The 18,542-nt window shown below is 37.3% G+C and overlaps 1 protein-coding gene across 1 annotated transcript; it reads right to left on the bottom strand.

The window, feature by feature from the left end:
- Positions 1-8,759: 8,759 nt before the first annotated feature.
- On the bottom strand, positions 8,760-10,588 carry LOC145119825 (UDP-glycosyltransferase 85C1-like). The gene is made up of 2 exons (XM_079055620.1): positions 10,003-10,588; positions 8,760-9,861 (listed from the first exon to the last, which is right to left on the bottom strand). The coding sequence occupies exons 1-2, from the start codon at positions 10,532-10,534 to the stop codon at positions 8,918-8,920; spliced, it is 1,476 nt and encodes a 491-aa protein (XP_078911746.1). The 5' UTR covers positions 10,535-10,588; the 3' UTR covers positions 8,760-8,917.
- Positions 10,589-18,542: the final 7,954 nt, after the last annotated feature.

An 18,542-nucleotide genomic window follows, 5' to 3' on the forward strand; every position in this document is an offset into this window, starting at 1 on the left:
CTGGCCCACTATACGCTCGCTCTTCCGATGTTCCTCCTTCATAGCCTCCTGCTGAGCCTCCCGGATCTGCTCCAACAGTGGAGTCACCACTGTCATCCTCAGACAGATGTCCCTGATCGGCGCTGCCTTGCGGCTAAGCGCATCGGCCACGACATTGGCCTTCCCCGGGTGGTAGAGGATCTCGCAATCATAATCCTTCACCACATCCAGCCACCGACGCTGCCTCATGTTCAGGTTCGGCTGATCCATGAGGTACCTCAAACTCTTGTGGTCCGTGTAAATTGTACAACGAACGCCATAGAGGTAATGACGCCAAATCTTGAGGGCAAAAACAACAGCCCCCAGCTCCAAATCATGCGTCGGGTAATTCGCCTCGTGAGGCTTCAGCAGCCTCGAAGTGTATGCAATAACATGCCCTCTCTGCATCAGTACCGCGCCCAAACCTGAGATGGACGCATCACAATATACCACAAAATCCTGCATGCCCTCTGGCAGGGCTAAGATTGGCGCCTCGCACAATCTCTGTCTCAGTGTCTCGCATGCGGCCTGCTGCTCAGGCCCCCAGCGAAAGACCACGGCTTTCCTCGTCAGCCTGGTCAGGGGCACGGCTATCTTGGAAAAGTCCTGAATGAATCTCCGATAGTAGCCTGCCAATCCCAGAAAGCTCCGAATCTCAGATGGAGACCTCGGGACTTCCCACCTCATCACGACCTCAACCTTGGCCGGGTCCACCGATATCCCGTTCTGGTTGACAAGGTGCCCGAGAAACTGCACCTCGCGCAACCAGAACTCACACTTGGAGAACTTAGCATACAAGCTCTCCCTTCTCAAAGTCTCCAGAACCTCTCGCAGATGCTCCTCATGCTGCTCCCGCGTCTTGGAGTAAACCAAGATATCATCAATAAACACTATCACAGACCGGTCTAACATCGGTCTACACACGCGATTCATGAGGTCCATGAACGCGGCAGGAGCATTGGTGAGCCCGAAAGGCATCACCACAAACTCATTGGTGAGCCCGACCTGGGTATGTTATGTGAGCTGATTAGTAGCTAAGTGTGGGCAGGGCCCGTATCTTAGCATTATTTGAGTATGGATATGGATTGGTAGAGTTTGATTATACTTGTTGTCTGTGTGATACTTGTATGCATGTATTAGATAGCGGAGTGTGGGTGAGGCCCGTATCTCCTAGATAATGGAGTGTGGGCGAGGCCCGTATTTCCTAGATAGCAGAGTGTGGGCGGGGCCCGTATCTCCTATTCAGCAGAGTGTGGGCGGGGCCCGTACCTCCTAGTCAGCAGAGTATGGGCGAGGCCCGTATCTCGTGGATAGCTGAGTGTAGACGAGGCCCCTATCTCATAGTTAGCTGAGTGTGGGCGAGGCCCGTATCTCATAGATAGCCGAGTGTGGGCGGGGCTCGTATCTCCTTTAGTGTGGGCGGGGGCCCGTATCTCCTAACTGCATGTTATGTGTATGGTATGTGGTAGTTTGGGGGAAATTCACTAAGCTTCGTGCTTACGGTTTTCAGTTTTGGTTTCAGGTACTTGCGGTAGCAAAAGGAAGAGCTCGGGATGACTGCAGTGCACACACCATTATGTTTAGCCTGGGATGATTACTCTGATGTTTTGATTTGGAAACTATGATTATAATGTTTTGAGATATTTTGACTCATGTTCCGATGAATTGTTTTGATAACTATGGTTTTATTTGGTAATATAAAAATGAAAATTTTGGACCGTATTTTTGGTATGTTTCACGGTCGGCTTCGATGCTTGGATGTGAACCGATCGCGCTTCGTTTCAACTTCCTTGGCGTCCTTGTGGGGGCAAACATGAACCTCAAAAAATTTTGGAAACCAGTGATTGAAAGATTTCATGTCAAACTCTCTCCCCGGAAGGCTAAAACCCTCTCTTTTGGTGGCAGGTTAACCCTAATCATGGCAGTTTTAAATAACCTCCTAACTTACTTCTTTTCCCTGTTTGTTGCTCCCATTGGTGTCCTGAATGAATTAGAAAGAATTAGAAGACAATTCCTATGGGGGCAGTGTTAGGTGTGTCAAACCCAACAAATAAAGGGGTACAATAGACTCCAAATACACTGCTTTAATGCACTAAAAAGGTAGTACAAGGCAAGCAGGGTCGAACCACAGAGACACGGAATAAAAGCTCTTTGCACAAGGTACTTTGGTTACAAAGGGGGATTTGTTTGCAAAAGTCAAATAATGAAAATAACAATCAACTTTGAAACATGCAGAAAATAAAATAGTTTTGTAAACAAGTTGTAAAAATGCTTCCAGTTCTAGTTCTCAATGTTGTCTTTTAACCTGATTATGACTTGATGTAATTTGTGACTACTATTCTAAGTTGGTACTGAAAGATATTAACACGCTCTAATACCTCTCGCTTGCCAAATTATCTAACCAAAACACGCTCTTTGACTAGACCTAGCTTTACTAATTCAACCTAAACACGCTCTTAGATTGTATTGAAAAACTGCATTAAGTTTTGTACAAGCTTCCCAACAATGTTCATTTCTTCTCATACGCTCGGAAGTGTGAAAATATGTGATAACTGTTCTACAATAAGAAAACCTATTGTTTGTTACCAACCATTAACTTTATAGAACGATTAGGTGCCCTAAAAGTTAATTAACTACACAAAAATTCAATGCATGAAAGTGGCCAATCAAACACAAATCAAGTTTAAGGATTCTAGTTTAAACAAGAACATAATCTTCACCAATGAAAGTGGCCAATCAAACACAAATCAAATTTTGCAGTGTAAATCCAACACGGCCCGTGTACCCCTCTGACTCCGAATCCAAACTTGATTTTTCCAACTTTTTCGTTCTTCGCCCGATCATCCCGAAATCTTCACCAATGCTTCCCGGCACCTCCCAAAGCGCCTTCCAAGCTCCGGTTTACCTAAAAAAGACATGAAAGTGTGCAAATAAGGTTGTTCTAGAGACTAACATGAATATGATGAAAGGAAGAACAATTATGCTAAATAGATGCATGAAATGGGACTAAAAGGAGTGCAAAAAGGTGCACAAAATGCACCTAACAGGCAGATGTGATGGCAAAAAGAAAATTGATTGGGTATCTTGGGAAAATGTGATAGCTCCAAAGGATATAGGGCGTATTGAAGTGGGGTCGCTACAAGCTCTAAATATCTCCCTAATTTTAAAATGGTGGTGGCGGAGCAAGATGAACAAACCTACGCTTTGGGCGCATGTTATAAAAGGGATTCATAATCTTTGGAATAAGCCATCTACATGTTTATCCAAGAAAACAATCAGTAGGGTTTGGAACAATGTGGCAAACATAAAAAATGATCTGCAAGATTTTGGAATTTACATTGATGAAGTTTTCGTTAAACAGGTTGGTAGTGGCGATAATGCTCTATTTTGGCTTAACAAATGGATCGGTTCAGTTCCTCTAAAAACTGCATTCCCGGGATTGTACCAATTAGAGAGTAACAAATGTTGCAAGGTATCTGATAGAGTTCACATGGATGGTTTATCATGGGGATGGGCTTTAACCCCCTCTAACAATGAGCAGATACATGATTGTTGGAGGTTGTCTTCGTTGATCAGTTCCTTTAAACCGTCTACAAGGATTGATCAATGGAAATGCAACATATCCAAAGATGGTGAATTTCATGTGGATATCATTAGAAAAAAAATCGATCGCCCCCAAAACTCTACTTCAACTGCCATTATTAACTGGATAATTGAAGTTCCCATTAAGGTCTCATGTTTCATATCGAGAGCTAATTTAGGTCGTATCCCAACTTCATGCAATTTATTGAAAAAAGAAGTGCATATCAGAGCTTCAACTTGTGATTATTGTCTACAGGAGGATGAAAAGGTGAATCATGTGTTAATCAAGTCTCCATTCGCAACTGCAGTTTGCGACTGGATCATCAAATGGTGCAATGCAATATCTCCATCCCCCAACTCGAAAATGTTGGAGATGTAATAACTTTTGCTGCAAATTTGGGGAAATAGCCCTAAAAAACGAAATACACTTACTAGCATACTCTACGATACACTTTGGTGGATTTGGAAGGCAAGGTGTGACATAATCTTTAAGAATCTTCGTATCTTTCCGACACAGGTGACTGAAAAAATAATATCTATGGCTTTCTGGTGGATCAAACACAAGATGACAAATTGCTCTTATAAATGGGTTGAGTGGTGTATTTGTCCTTTTATTTGCTTAAAAGACTTTGTATCTCGCTGTGCCACGTCTGTCTAGCTTCTTCCTAAGCTTTTTATTATATATAATTGCCGGTTCAATATATATATATATATATATATATATATATATATATATATATATATATATATATATAACATTAATTGTATTTGATGATTTTAATTAGGGGTGAGCATGGTGCGGTGCGGTGCGGTTTTTGGCTAAAACCGAACCGAAAAATGCAACTTCGGTTTTTTGAAGTTTAGAAACCGTACCATTCGGTTTGTATGCGGTTCGGTTTTTTTTTTGCGGTTTTTTGTCAGTTTTGTTATTTGGTTTTTTTTGCCTTTTTACTAAAACTCAGGTAACTCAACGAGTTACTTTGACTCGGATGAAGAGTATTAATCATTTCTTAAGAAACTTTATATAGAGATAAATCGATACCACCACCTATTGGTTTGAACTCAAATGGCATAACCACTCATCCAACATGTTTCTAATGCTTGATTATAATGCGAATTAAATATAATATTTGTTTCGCCGGTACATGAGATAATATCAATTAATGTATTCATAAAAATGATATTATCATCACTACTACTCTTCATATTTATTTAATAAAAAATATAATAAACATTATTTGTTTTGTAAATATACTTTTGAGTGTATAAAATCTTTTGAGTACCAGATTGTCTCAATTAAAATCCTAAGAATGTCATAATCAATACGTATTTATACCATCGACACCTGAAAGTGTCAAGGAACATAACTCTACTCTCTATTCCTAACTTACACACATATTTCGAATGAGACTACCCAATATCAAAATTAACTGAACTAGGTATCTACAATAATTCCTATCTCATTAACGGGTAGAACTACTAGTATCCCAATATCAACTCTGTTTAGACAACATTATCCTATCTCAGGGTGTATATTTAGCACAGAGTAGGGGCAGAGCCCCTGGCGCGAAATTTTTTTATATATATTATGTTACTATATTAAAACTGCATCAAAAATCCGGATTTTTGATAAATGTACTCGGTTTTGTGATCCATATTCTAGACACGTATTTAAGGTTGTTTATGACCGTTTGTGGAAAGTTTTAGGACATAAAACTGTCATGTGGCAGTTTTAAGACATGAAGTTTTTTCTGTTATATGATCATATCCGAATCTGTGTTGGTACACTTCTTCTTCATAACATCAAAACATTATCTCTTTAGTTTTTCTCTCAATTCTGAGTCTTATCCGATTAAAGATTGGGAGTACCATCCAAATACTTTAATCTGAAAGTGCAAACCACAATTCTCAGAATTTCCAAGGCTATTTTATCCAGAATTTTCTTACAATATGTCTTAGTTAAGACATATTAGATTAAATCTTACGTGGTATTCAAAACATTTCCATAAAGTGTATGCTCAAATAAGTATGGCTTCTGCACCACAAGGTTCTTCACTTAACCTTTGTAAACCTCGAGTTCAACCTCTGATGGCTAGGGTCTTCGGTGGTCGAATCTCGAGTTCAACCTTCGATGGTTAGGGTCTTATAGCCTAGGGGTTGCATAATTTATTTTGGAGTTGCACTACTAGAAAAACTCATCTCCGATGATAGTTTCCATCAAAAATCCGTCATTAAGGGGTTTTACTAACGGATTTACAATGAATTTACACTAATCAAATTTTGGGACATATTTCCAATGGATTTGTGTGACATCCTCTAGTTTTCAAAACCAAAAAGAAATTCTCTTTACGCTTTAAAAATCATGATATTTTATTTGCGGAATATCCCAGTGTATAAAATCTTTTGAGTACCAGATTGTCTCAATTAAAATCCTAAGAATGTCATAATCAATACGTATTTATACCATCGACACCTGAAAGTGTCAAGGAACATAACTCTACTCTCTATTCCTAACTTACACACACATATTTCGAATGAGACTACCCAATATCAAACTTAACTCAACTAGGTATCTACAATAATTCCTATCTCATTAAAGGGTAGAACTACTAGTATCCCAATATCAACTCTGTTTAGACAACATTATCCTATCTCAGGGTGTATATTTAGCACAGAGTATTTAGGTATTAATATACCTTTAACCTTTTCTCTAATAATACTTCTATTATAATTATCATGTAAAAATAGATATATATATATATATATATATATATATATATATATATATATATATATATATATATATATGTTTTAACATATATAGAACCATATCTGGTTCGCATATCGTATATCCTTAAATATATTTTTAACACATAATCCAGACAATAAGCATATAGTTCACACATAAATTCTCTAACAGATATTTAATACCTTAGTTAATACTTGTATTACAATCATGTTCATGAAAGAGGCTATGCACTCACTTGGAGAATTCGGCAGAGCTTCGTCTAGCACCTTAGCTTTTCTTTTGACGTGACCTAAGTATGATTAATACCGAGTCTTGGTCTAATGATCCTGGTGACTAAATGATAGTCTAGATTCCTCACTAATCCGAACATATACATCAAGATGTAACGTCCCAAAAATACCAAGTAAAAATTTCATTTTAAATAAGTCAAAACTATTCATTCATTGTTCCAAAAGACGATCATAGTCAAAGTATTCTCAAAACATCAGATTGATTCATAAACATTCAATGCTGAATAAGTCTCCAGGGGATGCAGTGCGATCAAGCTTAGCCCTTCCTTTTGAAACCAGGAGTACCTGAAACAATTTTAAACATAAACCATAAGCACAAAGCTTAGTGAGTTCCCTAAAATACCACAAGTCATACTAATCAGTGGGCCCAACCCTGGGGTATATTCCAACCCATCATACAATCATGGGCCCAACCTTAGGGTATATTCTAACCTAACATATAATCATAGGCCTAGCCCTGAGGTATGTTTCAAACCGAACATGCAATAATGGGCCCAACCATGGGGTTTATTTCAACCCAAACATACAATAATGGGCCCAACCCTGAGGTGTATTTCAACCCAACCATACATGAAAAAGTCACAAAGACAGCTGGCATGCTACATAACACAATCCAGTGGGCCGACATTGGTGCCTTCGACCCACAAGTACAGTGAGAAGACTCACCTCGATCGGTAAACGAATATATGTTAATTGTTAGCCTTTAGGTTTATGTCCCTTTTTGTCACATATTCTTGGTCTAATTGGGTATGAGCTACTCCAGGCCTTATGAGTAGCCTTTTCAGACGTTGTTGTGTGCATGGAGTCATAAAAATGCAATCTTGGCCCTTTCTTTCCATCCATGCATGAGATATAGAGCTTGTGATTGTGTAATAAGCTAGGTTTTTGTATTTGGACACTCTTTAGCCATGCAAATGAATAAAGTTGGAAAATTTATGATTTAGAATGCTCATTAGGGTTATATCTAAGTATTGGGTGAAAGGTCTTAAGGAAATAAGTGCTTAATGTGAAGTTTTGGAACCTGAGGCGTACGCAGTGCATAATCTAAGCTACGCCCCACGTAGCCTGGTAGAACCCCGTTTTCTAGAATAAGGCTCTACGCCATGCATAGAGCTGGAGTACGCAACACGTAGGTCAACAGAAGTTTGATCGTTGACTTTTTGACCCGTTGACTTTTGGTTAACTGTGACGTTAGGTCTCGGGAATGGAAAAATGGTATTTTGTCCTTAGAAGAGTTAGTCCTAGTCTAAGGACTTTTCGGTTTGAGGTTTTTACCTTGGTTTTGACTTAAGGCTTTTTGGTGAATTGATAGTTTGAGGAGTTCGGGGCTCAACAACTCTAGTTCATGTTTTCTCTAATAGCTGATTGAGGTGAGTTTTAGTCACTATACCCGTGGGTCGAAGGCACCAAAGCCGTCCCACTAGGTTGTATGATGTATCCTAGTATATAGGATGTTGTTATGCTGTAGTGATATGTTAGATTGGTAGATCTGTATGATTATCTGTTTGCTGGTTATATGTTTATATGTTGCATATGTCGACATAGTGCGGTTGGGTTGAGGCAATACTGCTTTGTACGGAAGCCAACAAACCCGAGAGCAATCCAAACATAAGCTGAGGGCCGGGAGGGCAATCCAGACTTATGATGTGGGCTCGGGAGCAATCTAGACATAAGTTGAGGGACGAGAGGGCAATCCAGACTTATGTTGTGGGCTCAGGATTAATCCAGTCTGATGATTGTGGGCCCGAGGGTATTCCAATATGATGACTGTGGGCCCAATGTGCATGTTGTTATATGTTTGTCTATGGGGTACTTTGGAAGAACTCACTAAATTTTGGTTTACAATTTGATTTTTGTGGTTTCACTAAACTGTGTACCGTATCAATCATAGTTGGTACACAAAAATTTCTACCAATACCATACTAAGTATAGTTGGTACCAACTTGTTTGGCTACACATAAGTTCAGTTGGTACATGTTGGTAATGTTATATACCAACTTGTTTGGCTACACATAAGTTCGGTTGGTAACATGTTGGTTGGTTGGTAACATGTTGGTTGATTTTCCGTGATATATATTCTCCAACTCTAATAGATTTATTAGAGAAAAAAAAGTGATTGCTAACCAAACATTTGCCGTTTTTGCTTCATACTACAAAAGGAAAATGTAACGTTGGAATATAATTAAAGTGGTGTGTGACTTTGTGTTTGACTGTTGACTACATAAAAGCTTTTTATAAACAATTACAATGATTATTCTCGTAGGAAATTGTTGGGCATCTAGTTTCTTGATAACTTCACGATCTCATTGGCAAGTTTCTCCGTATCCAGATAAGATGAGCCATTGAAACCAGTCGCACTTTCTGCCATTTTCTTCCACTCCAAAGCTTTCTTCCTCATTCGTTTTCCCTCACCTCCCTCCATTAACTCCCTCACAAGCTTCTCCACTTCATCCCTATTCAAGTTCTTGCTAATCTCCATGCCAACCTCCCATTCCTTGCACATTTGCCTACAGTTCGTCTGCTGATCCCCAGAAACTGGCCAACATATCATTGGAACACCAGTCGACAAGCTCTCAATGATCGAACCCCACCCACCATGAGTTAAGAACCCACCAACAGATGGGTGGTTCAACACCTCTTCTTGTGAACACCAGCTTGCTACAAAGCCTTTACCCTTCATCGCCTGCTTGAGTTCTTGAGGCAACACCACAGGCTTCCCATCAACCAAATCAGTCCGTATAATCCAAAGAAACTCACGTCCACTGTTAACAAGTCCCCACCCAAATTCTAGTAAATCTTGTAAAGACATTACTACTAAACTTCCAAAGTTTACATACACCACGGAGTTCCGTTCCTTAGACTGGAGCCACTGGACACACTCCGGTTCTTCCTTCCATAAACTATAGCCATTGCAAATCGACTTGTTGGTTTCGTTTTCTGTAATCTGATTCAGAAGTAATTCCAGAGGCCCGACAGAGTAGACATTAGGAAAAATAGATTTAAGCTCTTTGACGAGACTCGCTTCTAGTTCCTTGAATGTATGGATGATCATATGCGAAACTTTATCAGCAGCTTGAGCGGTTTTCAGGATGAATTTAAACATAGGACTAGTGGGATCTGTGGATCGTGTAAACTCAGGTAGTTCCTTTAAACGGATTCCTTCCATTCCAGGAATCCAATCTATTTCCATGTCAAGATAACCATTCGTCAAATAACTTTCATCTGTAAAAAAAGTTCAAGATTGATTAATCAGGTGACCAAGATAAAAACTTTTGTTTCTGGGAATCCACAGCAGTAACAAATCGATCTGGGCCACCCTCTTGAATATATTAAGAAAAAGGTGAAAAGACTGATGGATCTAACCTTTAAGTGGGACAAGTCCTTTCTCCATTAGAACTTTTACCTGGTAAAACCCCATGAACCCACTGGCAGCCATGGTCCAGAAAAGGATGATGGGGATGTTAAGCTTTTCAGCAGCATGAATAGTATTTGTGTAAGTCATGAACCCATCGCAAATAATACAGGTGACTGGAATATCCAGCCCGGATACAAGATGAAGAAAAGAATCAAAGAAATTGGTTCCAAGGTAGTTCCAGAGTTGAGCTTTGGTTTGGGTATGTTCAGTTTCAATACCATGATCATCTGTAGTAGTAGTAGAAGGGAGACCATCTGGAACTGTTTTGAACTGAAAACCAGGAGCCCCATCGGCCCAGCGAGTGCCACCGGAGTTTACGAGGCGCTTGTGGTCGGACTGAGTGTTGATGAAGGTTACGTGGATGCCCTTGTGGTGAAGAAGTCTGGCTAGTTTGAGCATACATTTGATGTGGCTTTGTGCTGGACATGGTATGAACACCACATGAGGCTGTTTCTGATCGATTATGGCCGCTGCATCCATCTCTCTCTGTGTTACATCGTTGATCGAGTTCTGTTTTTTTATAGTATGTTAAATTAAAAGTCCCAAATTGTTGTAAAAATCGATCGTTATGTTCCGTATTGTTTGTGCCCCACTACCATCCAAAATGACATGTTATTTTTTATTGGTCAATATTTGTCTTTTTATAATTTTTTATTTATATTCTTAAATAAAATTTAGGGTAAATTACACCAATCGTCCCTCGTGCACATGCCAGAAAGCGTGTTTAGTCCCTATTTTCAAAAATTAACTCCGACTGTCCCTCGTTTGCTTAAAACTTGCTAACTTCGTACCTTATATGTGTTTTTGTTGCGAATTTAGTCCACTCCACATTTGAAATGACCATTATGCCTTTGGATATTTATTTTTAGTTAATTTTAATATTATTTATTATTAATAATTAAAAAAAACAACTCTCTAATATCTATCTCTCTCATACGCATGAAAATACCACCACCACCTTCGATGTAGTTTCTCTCTCTCTCTCTCTCTCTCTCTCTCTCTCTCTCTTTCTCTCTCTCTCTCTCTCTCTCTCCATTCTTCTTCAATACAAAACACACATACACACACACACAAGAAGCCATCACATTGACTTGAAGAACCTCGATTCACCTTCACGTTGACTTGAAGAAGCCATCAGACAACAAATTGAATCCTCAATGAAGCTATAACCTACATCACAAGGTAAATTAGCCCTCGCCGACTTACACCATCTATGAGGAAGATGAAGTGGTGGTGGATGTAATCCTCCTTGATCTGGTGACGGTGGACATCACGTTCCTCGATCTGATTCCGTCAATCAAAATCCTCTTTCTTCTCCTGCAACTCGTTAGTTCCAATTTGCAGGTTTAGGGTTTAGTTAGGGTTGATTTGCAGGTTTAGAGTTTGATCTTTGAGGTTTGATTTTTCCGATTTGTAGGTTTGGGGTCTCGCCGGATCTGTGTGGAGAAAGGGGTGGGATGGTTCCAGAAATTGAAGTCGAAATCTAAGTCATACATTGGTGGTCGTCGTTGTTCTTGAGCAATCGACGAGTTCAGACCATGGATGGCGACTGGAGAGTCCAGATCGGGCGATTTATGTGACATTTATAAAATCACATATTGCAGGGGTAGAAACGGGCTCCTGGGATTCACCGGTGGAAATTTTTTGTTGGTTTGAGATACGAATGATCGCCGATGATGTATCAATTTTTTGAGAGATTATTTTGGTTGTGGATGTATCGATTTCTTGGTTTAAGGTCTTGAAGAGGATTTGGAGTCGTGGAGTAATGGATTTGATTTCTTGAGAGATTATTTTGTTTTTTTTTTAATTTAAAACTGATAAATAAATAAAAGAAATGAAAAAAGAAATTATTAAGGGTAAAATGGTCATTTCATGTCAATAGGGACTAAGCATGCAAGAAAAAAACAAACCAGGGACGGTCCGAGTTAATTTTTGAAAATAAGGACTAAACACGCTTTTTGGCATGTGCACGAGGGATGATTGGTGTAATTTACCCTAAAATTTAACAAGTGCCTGATGACATAAGCATTGACGAATTAATAAACATAAATTAATATTATTTAACTAAGGCTGTGTTTGACGCGTCACAGCTAGCTGATAAACTAGCTTATTTTTCAAGTTTTTTTATATTGTTGTGTTTGTTAAGCCAAAAAGTAGCTTATAAGCTAGCTTTTTGAAAAGCTACTTATACTAGTTTTTAGGAACTTTTTTAAAAATTTCCAAATACACCCTTTAATTAATTATAGAAACACATACTATTACATGTCTTTTTATGTAATTTTATATATTTCAGCTAGCTTTACCAAACGCCATTTTTTATCGGCTAGCTTTTCAGCTATCAGTTAATTTTTTATTTAACAACTAGTTTTTCAGCTATCAGATAGTTTTTCAGCTAACAGCTAGCTTTTCAGCTAGTACGCCAAACATAACCTAAGTTGATCGTTACGGTGTATAGAGCTACAAGTGTTTTTTTTTTATATATATTTTTTGAAATGACAACACACATGCATTTTGATTTACTTGTAAACTATATTTATAGAACGGCAACGTACATACACGATAATCTACCTTCAGTGGCGAATCTAGAACCAAAAACCACATGGTTCCGTATGTAAATAAAACTAAAATAGTTAGGTCTTTTAGCAAAAATAGGTGGGTCTTTTAGCAAAAATGAGATAGGTCATTCATATTTTCTATATATATTTATTGTATTTAAAAAAAAAGTAGGTCCTAAGACCTACCTTGTTGAAGCTTAGCTACGCCCCTGTCTACCTTTTAAATTACATTATGTCTCAAATGGATTAAAACTTTTAACCTTATGAAATAATTTAAACTCTTAGACGAGATTTTTTGGCGTCTTTATCAATTCTTTTGATTGATTAAATGACTACATGTACAGCCTAATTAAATATTTGAGTCAATTTTTGTAAAGCTATCATTAAAGTAGATAAAATAAAACATAAGCCTTAAAGTTTGAGTCAAATATTATATTTTTATCTTGATAACATTAATTCTTATTTCTGATCAATATTAAATCATATTTAGCAGACTAACTGAAAGCTAGCTTTTATCTAAAAACTAGCTTTTAGGTTATGTTTGTTGCGTCACGACTAACTAATAATGTAGTTTGTTTTTCAATCTTTTTTAAGTTATCATGTTGAACAAACTAAAATGTAGCGTATAAGCTATCTAAAAAAAAAAACTATGATACCTACCTTAAGAACTAATAATGTTTGATAAAAAATAACTTATAAGCAAAATTGCAATTATTAAATGACATAAATAGATATGTAGATATAAAACTAAAAAACAACATTAAATATTAAGGACATATATATATATATATATATATATATATATATATATATATATATATATATATATATATATATATATATATATATAGAGAGAGAGAGAGAGAGAGAAGTTCATGTATTCTAACTAATTATTGTGTGGATATATGATTGATTGTGGACCAATCAAAATTTAAAAAATAAATAAATAATCAAACAAATAAATGAGGGTAATTTAGTAATTTGATAAATAATTTCTACAAATAGACTCCTGTAATTATGGTAATTAGTTTGACATATCTTTATCCCATTTTAAAACAATCAACAACTTACTGTATTCTATCCCGTTCAAAATTACTGATGATCCTCCCGAACCCTAGTTTCAAAACGACAACAAGTTGAAGTGCGAGACACATCAGCGGTTTCAAGCTGTTTCGGTGAGTTGCTTTTGTTGCCGCTGTCTTCCCCTTCTTCCACCTAGCAGGAGACACCTTCAACATCCTTCGCATCTCTTAGTACTTCCTTCTATCTCTCTTCAGATCTACCGTCTTTTTTCCCCTTGAACCCTAACCCCATTCGCTCTCGATCAAACCCCAATTCTCCATCTGTATTCGTCGAATGTCAGTATTTTATGCAGAGATCCCCACCAGCACGATCATCATGATAGCATCGGTGGTGGTTGCAACGTTGGCGTTAATCACTGCAGATTTCTTAATCATGCGACACTTTGACCCATATGCAAAAGATTCCTTTCAAGTACCACCAACTTACGTGAAGGGAACTCCATCTTACCATGATAAGATGGAGCAAGGCTGTGGTAAAACCGCAGCCAAGAAGATTGATTCATCCCACAAGTTGACATTCTTCAGAAACGACACAGAAAAGTTCGATTTGGCAGACCTCTTAAAGGTGTCGGAAACCCGTGGCTCGGTTTCCTTCTTCACATAACTATTGATCCTGATTCTTGGTGTAATATGTATGATAATGAGCTTTTATTATGTAGACTGGAATGAAGAAGAATATGTTTGGAAACAATCCAGTTTCATTCCCAACTCCTGCTATATCCTCAGAGCCTTTGCTGACAAAAGATGCCTCCTCTGTGAATGGTTCTTCTTCTTCTAAACCTTCAAATATAGATATTGTGGAGATTGATGTTCCTAATTCAGCAAATAACTCTAGAAGCCCAATTTTTGGTGTTGTAAGTAACTTTTACCTTTTTCATGGAATATCTTGAGCTTTTTATTTCCATCTTTGAAATCCAATTCCAATTCCAATGCAACCTGGTGCCACAACAAGAAAGAGTGCAAATTCCATTTCCATATTTGTTTGATTTTCTTATAATTATTATAATATATAATTTGGATGCAGGGCTTTTTTAGCGACAATGGGAATTCTGTATTACAGAATTGCACAACGATGGTTTAGGGAGGAGGTGGCGGGCCATGAGGAGGAGCAGTAGAGTGGGTTTTGGTTGTCTGGGTTTCATCTCATGATGGATGATATTATAATTTGGATGATATATGCAACTTGGAAATTTGAATTATAACATATGAGTTTTTACATGTTAGAAAGTTTTAGGTGTTGGAATTGGATTTGGGGTTTATACCTTATAGTTTTTCATGAAAGAACCCTTCAAAAACCCTTTGGGACCCTTGAAATGCGTGTTCTAAATTTCCATTTTGCATTCATATGTAATAATGGTGAGGGTAATTCTACCAGAATTGAATATTGAATTTCAATTCTGTCGGAATAGAATCTCGAATTCCGATTCTGTCCGAATTGAATTTCGATATTTCCCTTGTGATTTGTGCATTTTCTACAATTTTTGGTTATGAGTTTTGGTGCAAATCACAAACGTGCAGATTTGTACAAAGGATTTTAGTTTTTTCTTTTTCATTTGGTAATGAACTATTCTTTCAGAATGGCCTGAAGAAGGTCATACAATAGAAGACTTGGAATTGAGTTCAATAACAAGTTACATTGAAGAAGATTAAGTGTGATTATTTGGATTATTGAAGAAGATAAAGTGTATTTTTTCAATGTTGTATATTTGAGAATATTATTCTTAAAAATTTTATTCATTTTGATGACATTCTGTTAGAATATGTACAATTATATTAAAATGTATCGGTATGTAAGAATATTTATGAATTTGTTTTTATGTTCGGATGTGTATAAATATATTAGAATGTTGTTATTATTCAATTTCAGATTCAAGCATTTTATTATTCTTTATTAATATTCTAATAGAAAAATAGTCTAACAAAACAATATCGTAGAACATTCATTCTCACGGAATAATAATATGACAAAATTAAAATTAAATTAATTAAAAAAATCAGAATTCAAAACTAAGATAATAAAAAATCCCTTAAAATCAGAAAATTTCCTTTTTAAATTTGTGTTTCCTAATTTGAAAGTAATGGAAATGTACATTTTTACCCTTCTTTTAATTGATGGTAATATTCTATTTTTTTTAAAATTTAATAATAAGGATAAATGTTTTTCTTAAAATAACCAAAATGATTGGTCCACAATCATTCCTACATCCACACAATAATTAGTTAGAATAGAATAATCTAAGCCTATATATATATATATATATATATATATATATATATATATATATATATATATATATAAGAGAGAACATTCGTGAATAGTACCTGTAACGCCCGTGTTTCGGGGCTAAGCATTACTAGATGATGTAATAGTCTAGGTCAACTATTGTAACTCTTTTTGAAGTAATAAAGATGAATTACTTGAGTATTATGTGAATTATGTGAATTTATGTGCTTTTTACTTAATTATAAAGATATAATTAATAAAGAATAAAAATAAACGTCAAAATTTAAGTTTTGAATAAACCCAATATCTTTACATGAAGTGGTAGTGGTCGTGACAAGGATTCCAGACATATAAATAACGCCGAAATCCGAGTTATAACGAAGGAGTTATGACCTGTCGAAGTTTCGCGACAGAACCGGCACGGCACCGAGAGGCGTAAATAGTGAATTCACGATAGAGTGACTTTTAGCTTTAGCGATCTAAACGAAAGTCGTAGAATATGTTAAATGAGAGTTGAAGATCTCATTAATAAGAACTCAACGATAAAAAGACAGACGAAAACGGAGTCTGTATGAAGAAGTTACGAATTTTACGTGGACATTTAACAGTGTAATCTTCTCATACTATTAAATTTAAAATCGGTCGAGAATTAGCCGATGGAGTCAAAAGGAAAGTTGTAGATCTTGTCTTTACCTACGCGTGGATATAAAGAACGTCAAAAACGGAGTTCGTATGCGAAAGTTATGAATTTTTAAAGATTTGTTGTTTTACCTGCGTCCGGCGCCACGTGTCAGCACCAGACTTCACCTTGGAGCCTACGCAAGGCTCACGACGTGAGCACCCTTTCTCACGACGTGAATCGGCCCAGACAGCCTATAAATAGAGGCGTAAATCACCCCCAAAACTAACACCTTTCATACTCTTTCTCTCCCATTACCCCAAACCCTCTTCCCCCTTCCCTAGCACCTCCTAGGTGTTAGAGGCGAGTCCCGGAGCGCCAGAAGGCTCCGAGAAGAAGAGCTTTCGGCTCGGAAGTTCTACCCCTGCAGAGCCCGGCTCCTAGCCAAACCCCTGATAAGTGAGATATGCTTACCCTACCTTAAGTATAGCTTATGTTTAAATATAGTAATGTTATTAGAACCTTATAATAGTAATAATAGCTAGACTATTAATTAGTCGCGGTTAACGTCAGACTAAAATCTAGTGGTATTGATACTAGGTTTTGTCAAGAGAAAATTGTTTTAAGATAATGAAGTGCTGTCCGAGTACCGAGTCACCACCTTACCAGGTGAGTGCATAGTCACTTTCATCTTACACATAGATATGAAGTATTTAATATAAACTACGTGCTATGTGTGCATATTGTCTGAATACTTGCTGTCTATGCTGATGAAAGATTTTTATACATGTTTTAAATGATTTAAACTGTATATGTATTTTATATCTACAAAAATGTTGGGGTAAAACATGGGTAGATGTAATAGACGATGTGTGATAAAATGATGAGAGGCCTCGATGTTGTTGTTGTTGATTCTGTCATCTAGCGGAGTATGGATGACGACCACAGACTCTTTTAGACAGTCCAGTGGAACGCTAGCAGGCTCGCAACCTGTAGGTGTTTGTGAACGATGTGTTCACCGGTGTACTCCATCCCCCTCATGGTTGCCTTAAGGACATTTATTGCTGAGGAATCCCCTCAGCAGTACTGTCCATCCCGATGATGATCCTTAGGCTAGGTCTCTTGTGATAGGTGTTTAGGGACATAAAGTGAGGATAACGGGAACAAGTAATCGGGTTATTGTTGGTTGTTGAAATTAAATAACTTATTTATTGTGGGTTGAAAACCCTATGTGCTCACCAGGGTCCCAAGCCTGACCCACTTAGTTTCATGTATTACAGGTAGTGGCGCTCGAGCATAGATGTGATGTTTTGGATGAGGAATTACGGATATAGGCCTGTAGATATGAATAAATGTAGTAAGGCTTATATTGTACTGTTTATGCTTTTGATCTTTATCGAGCATGACATCCCGAGGTTTTTAATGAAATACATTTCTACGGAAATGCTTTGATAAATCTTTATCATATTTTATTATGGGAACAAATTCCGCAACACTTTTATTTAAAATGTTACTCTGATTTTTTAAAACAAAGCATAAACAAAATCGGTCTTTTCTGGCCGTGAAAATGGGGATGTCACAGTACCCGTTGTTTAGGCTAGCCGAAACCAACCGTTTCCATTCGATCCACTTCTATGTTTGGCGTTGGTTTTTTCCTTTGCACGTGTCATTTCTGCATGAGTCCAATTGTTCATAGCTTCCACGATTCCTATATTCCTTCTTACTCATCAAGCCTTGATTTCATGTTTGCTTTTCCCTTCTAACTAGTTCTATTTTTCGATTAGGGCTCCACTTCACTGATTTTCTCTACCGATTACTTAGTTCCTCGATTTTCCGTCTTCTTCAAAGACCGCCAGAAACCCTTTTCCCCATTCCTTCCTGTGGTACTAAAAAATGTTATTTCTCTTTACATACGACTATTGCTCTGTTTATTGAATCCCTAAATCGATTGAAGGAATGAAAGGTATGCCTGAAGAATCGAAGATCATTTGAAGCGTTTTGGTGAGCG

The sequence above is a fragment of the Lactuca virosa genome, chromosome 1 (genome assembly GCF_052849685.1).
Source record: "Lactuca virosa cultivar CGN04683 chromosome 1, Lactuca_virosa_CGN04683_v6, whole genome shotgun sequence".
Taxonomy (NCBI): Eukaryota; Viridiplantae; Streptophyta; class Magnoliopsida; order Asterales; family Asteraceae; genus Lactuca; species Lactuca virosa.

What these genes read in the sequence shown, in the direction of transcription:
- LOC145119825 (XM_079055620.1), bottom strand. Translation starts at nt 10,534, where the DNA reads ATGGATGCAGCGGCCATAATCGATCAGAAACAGCCTCATGTGGTGTTC. An exon ending in AGGACTTGTCCCACTTAAAG is followed by an intron (nt 9,862 to 10,002) that starts GTTAGATCCATC and finishes CTTTTTTTACAG; the next exon opens with ATGAAAGTTATTTGACGAAT.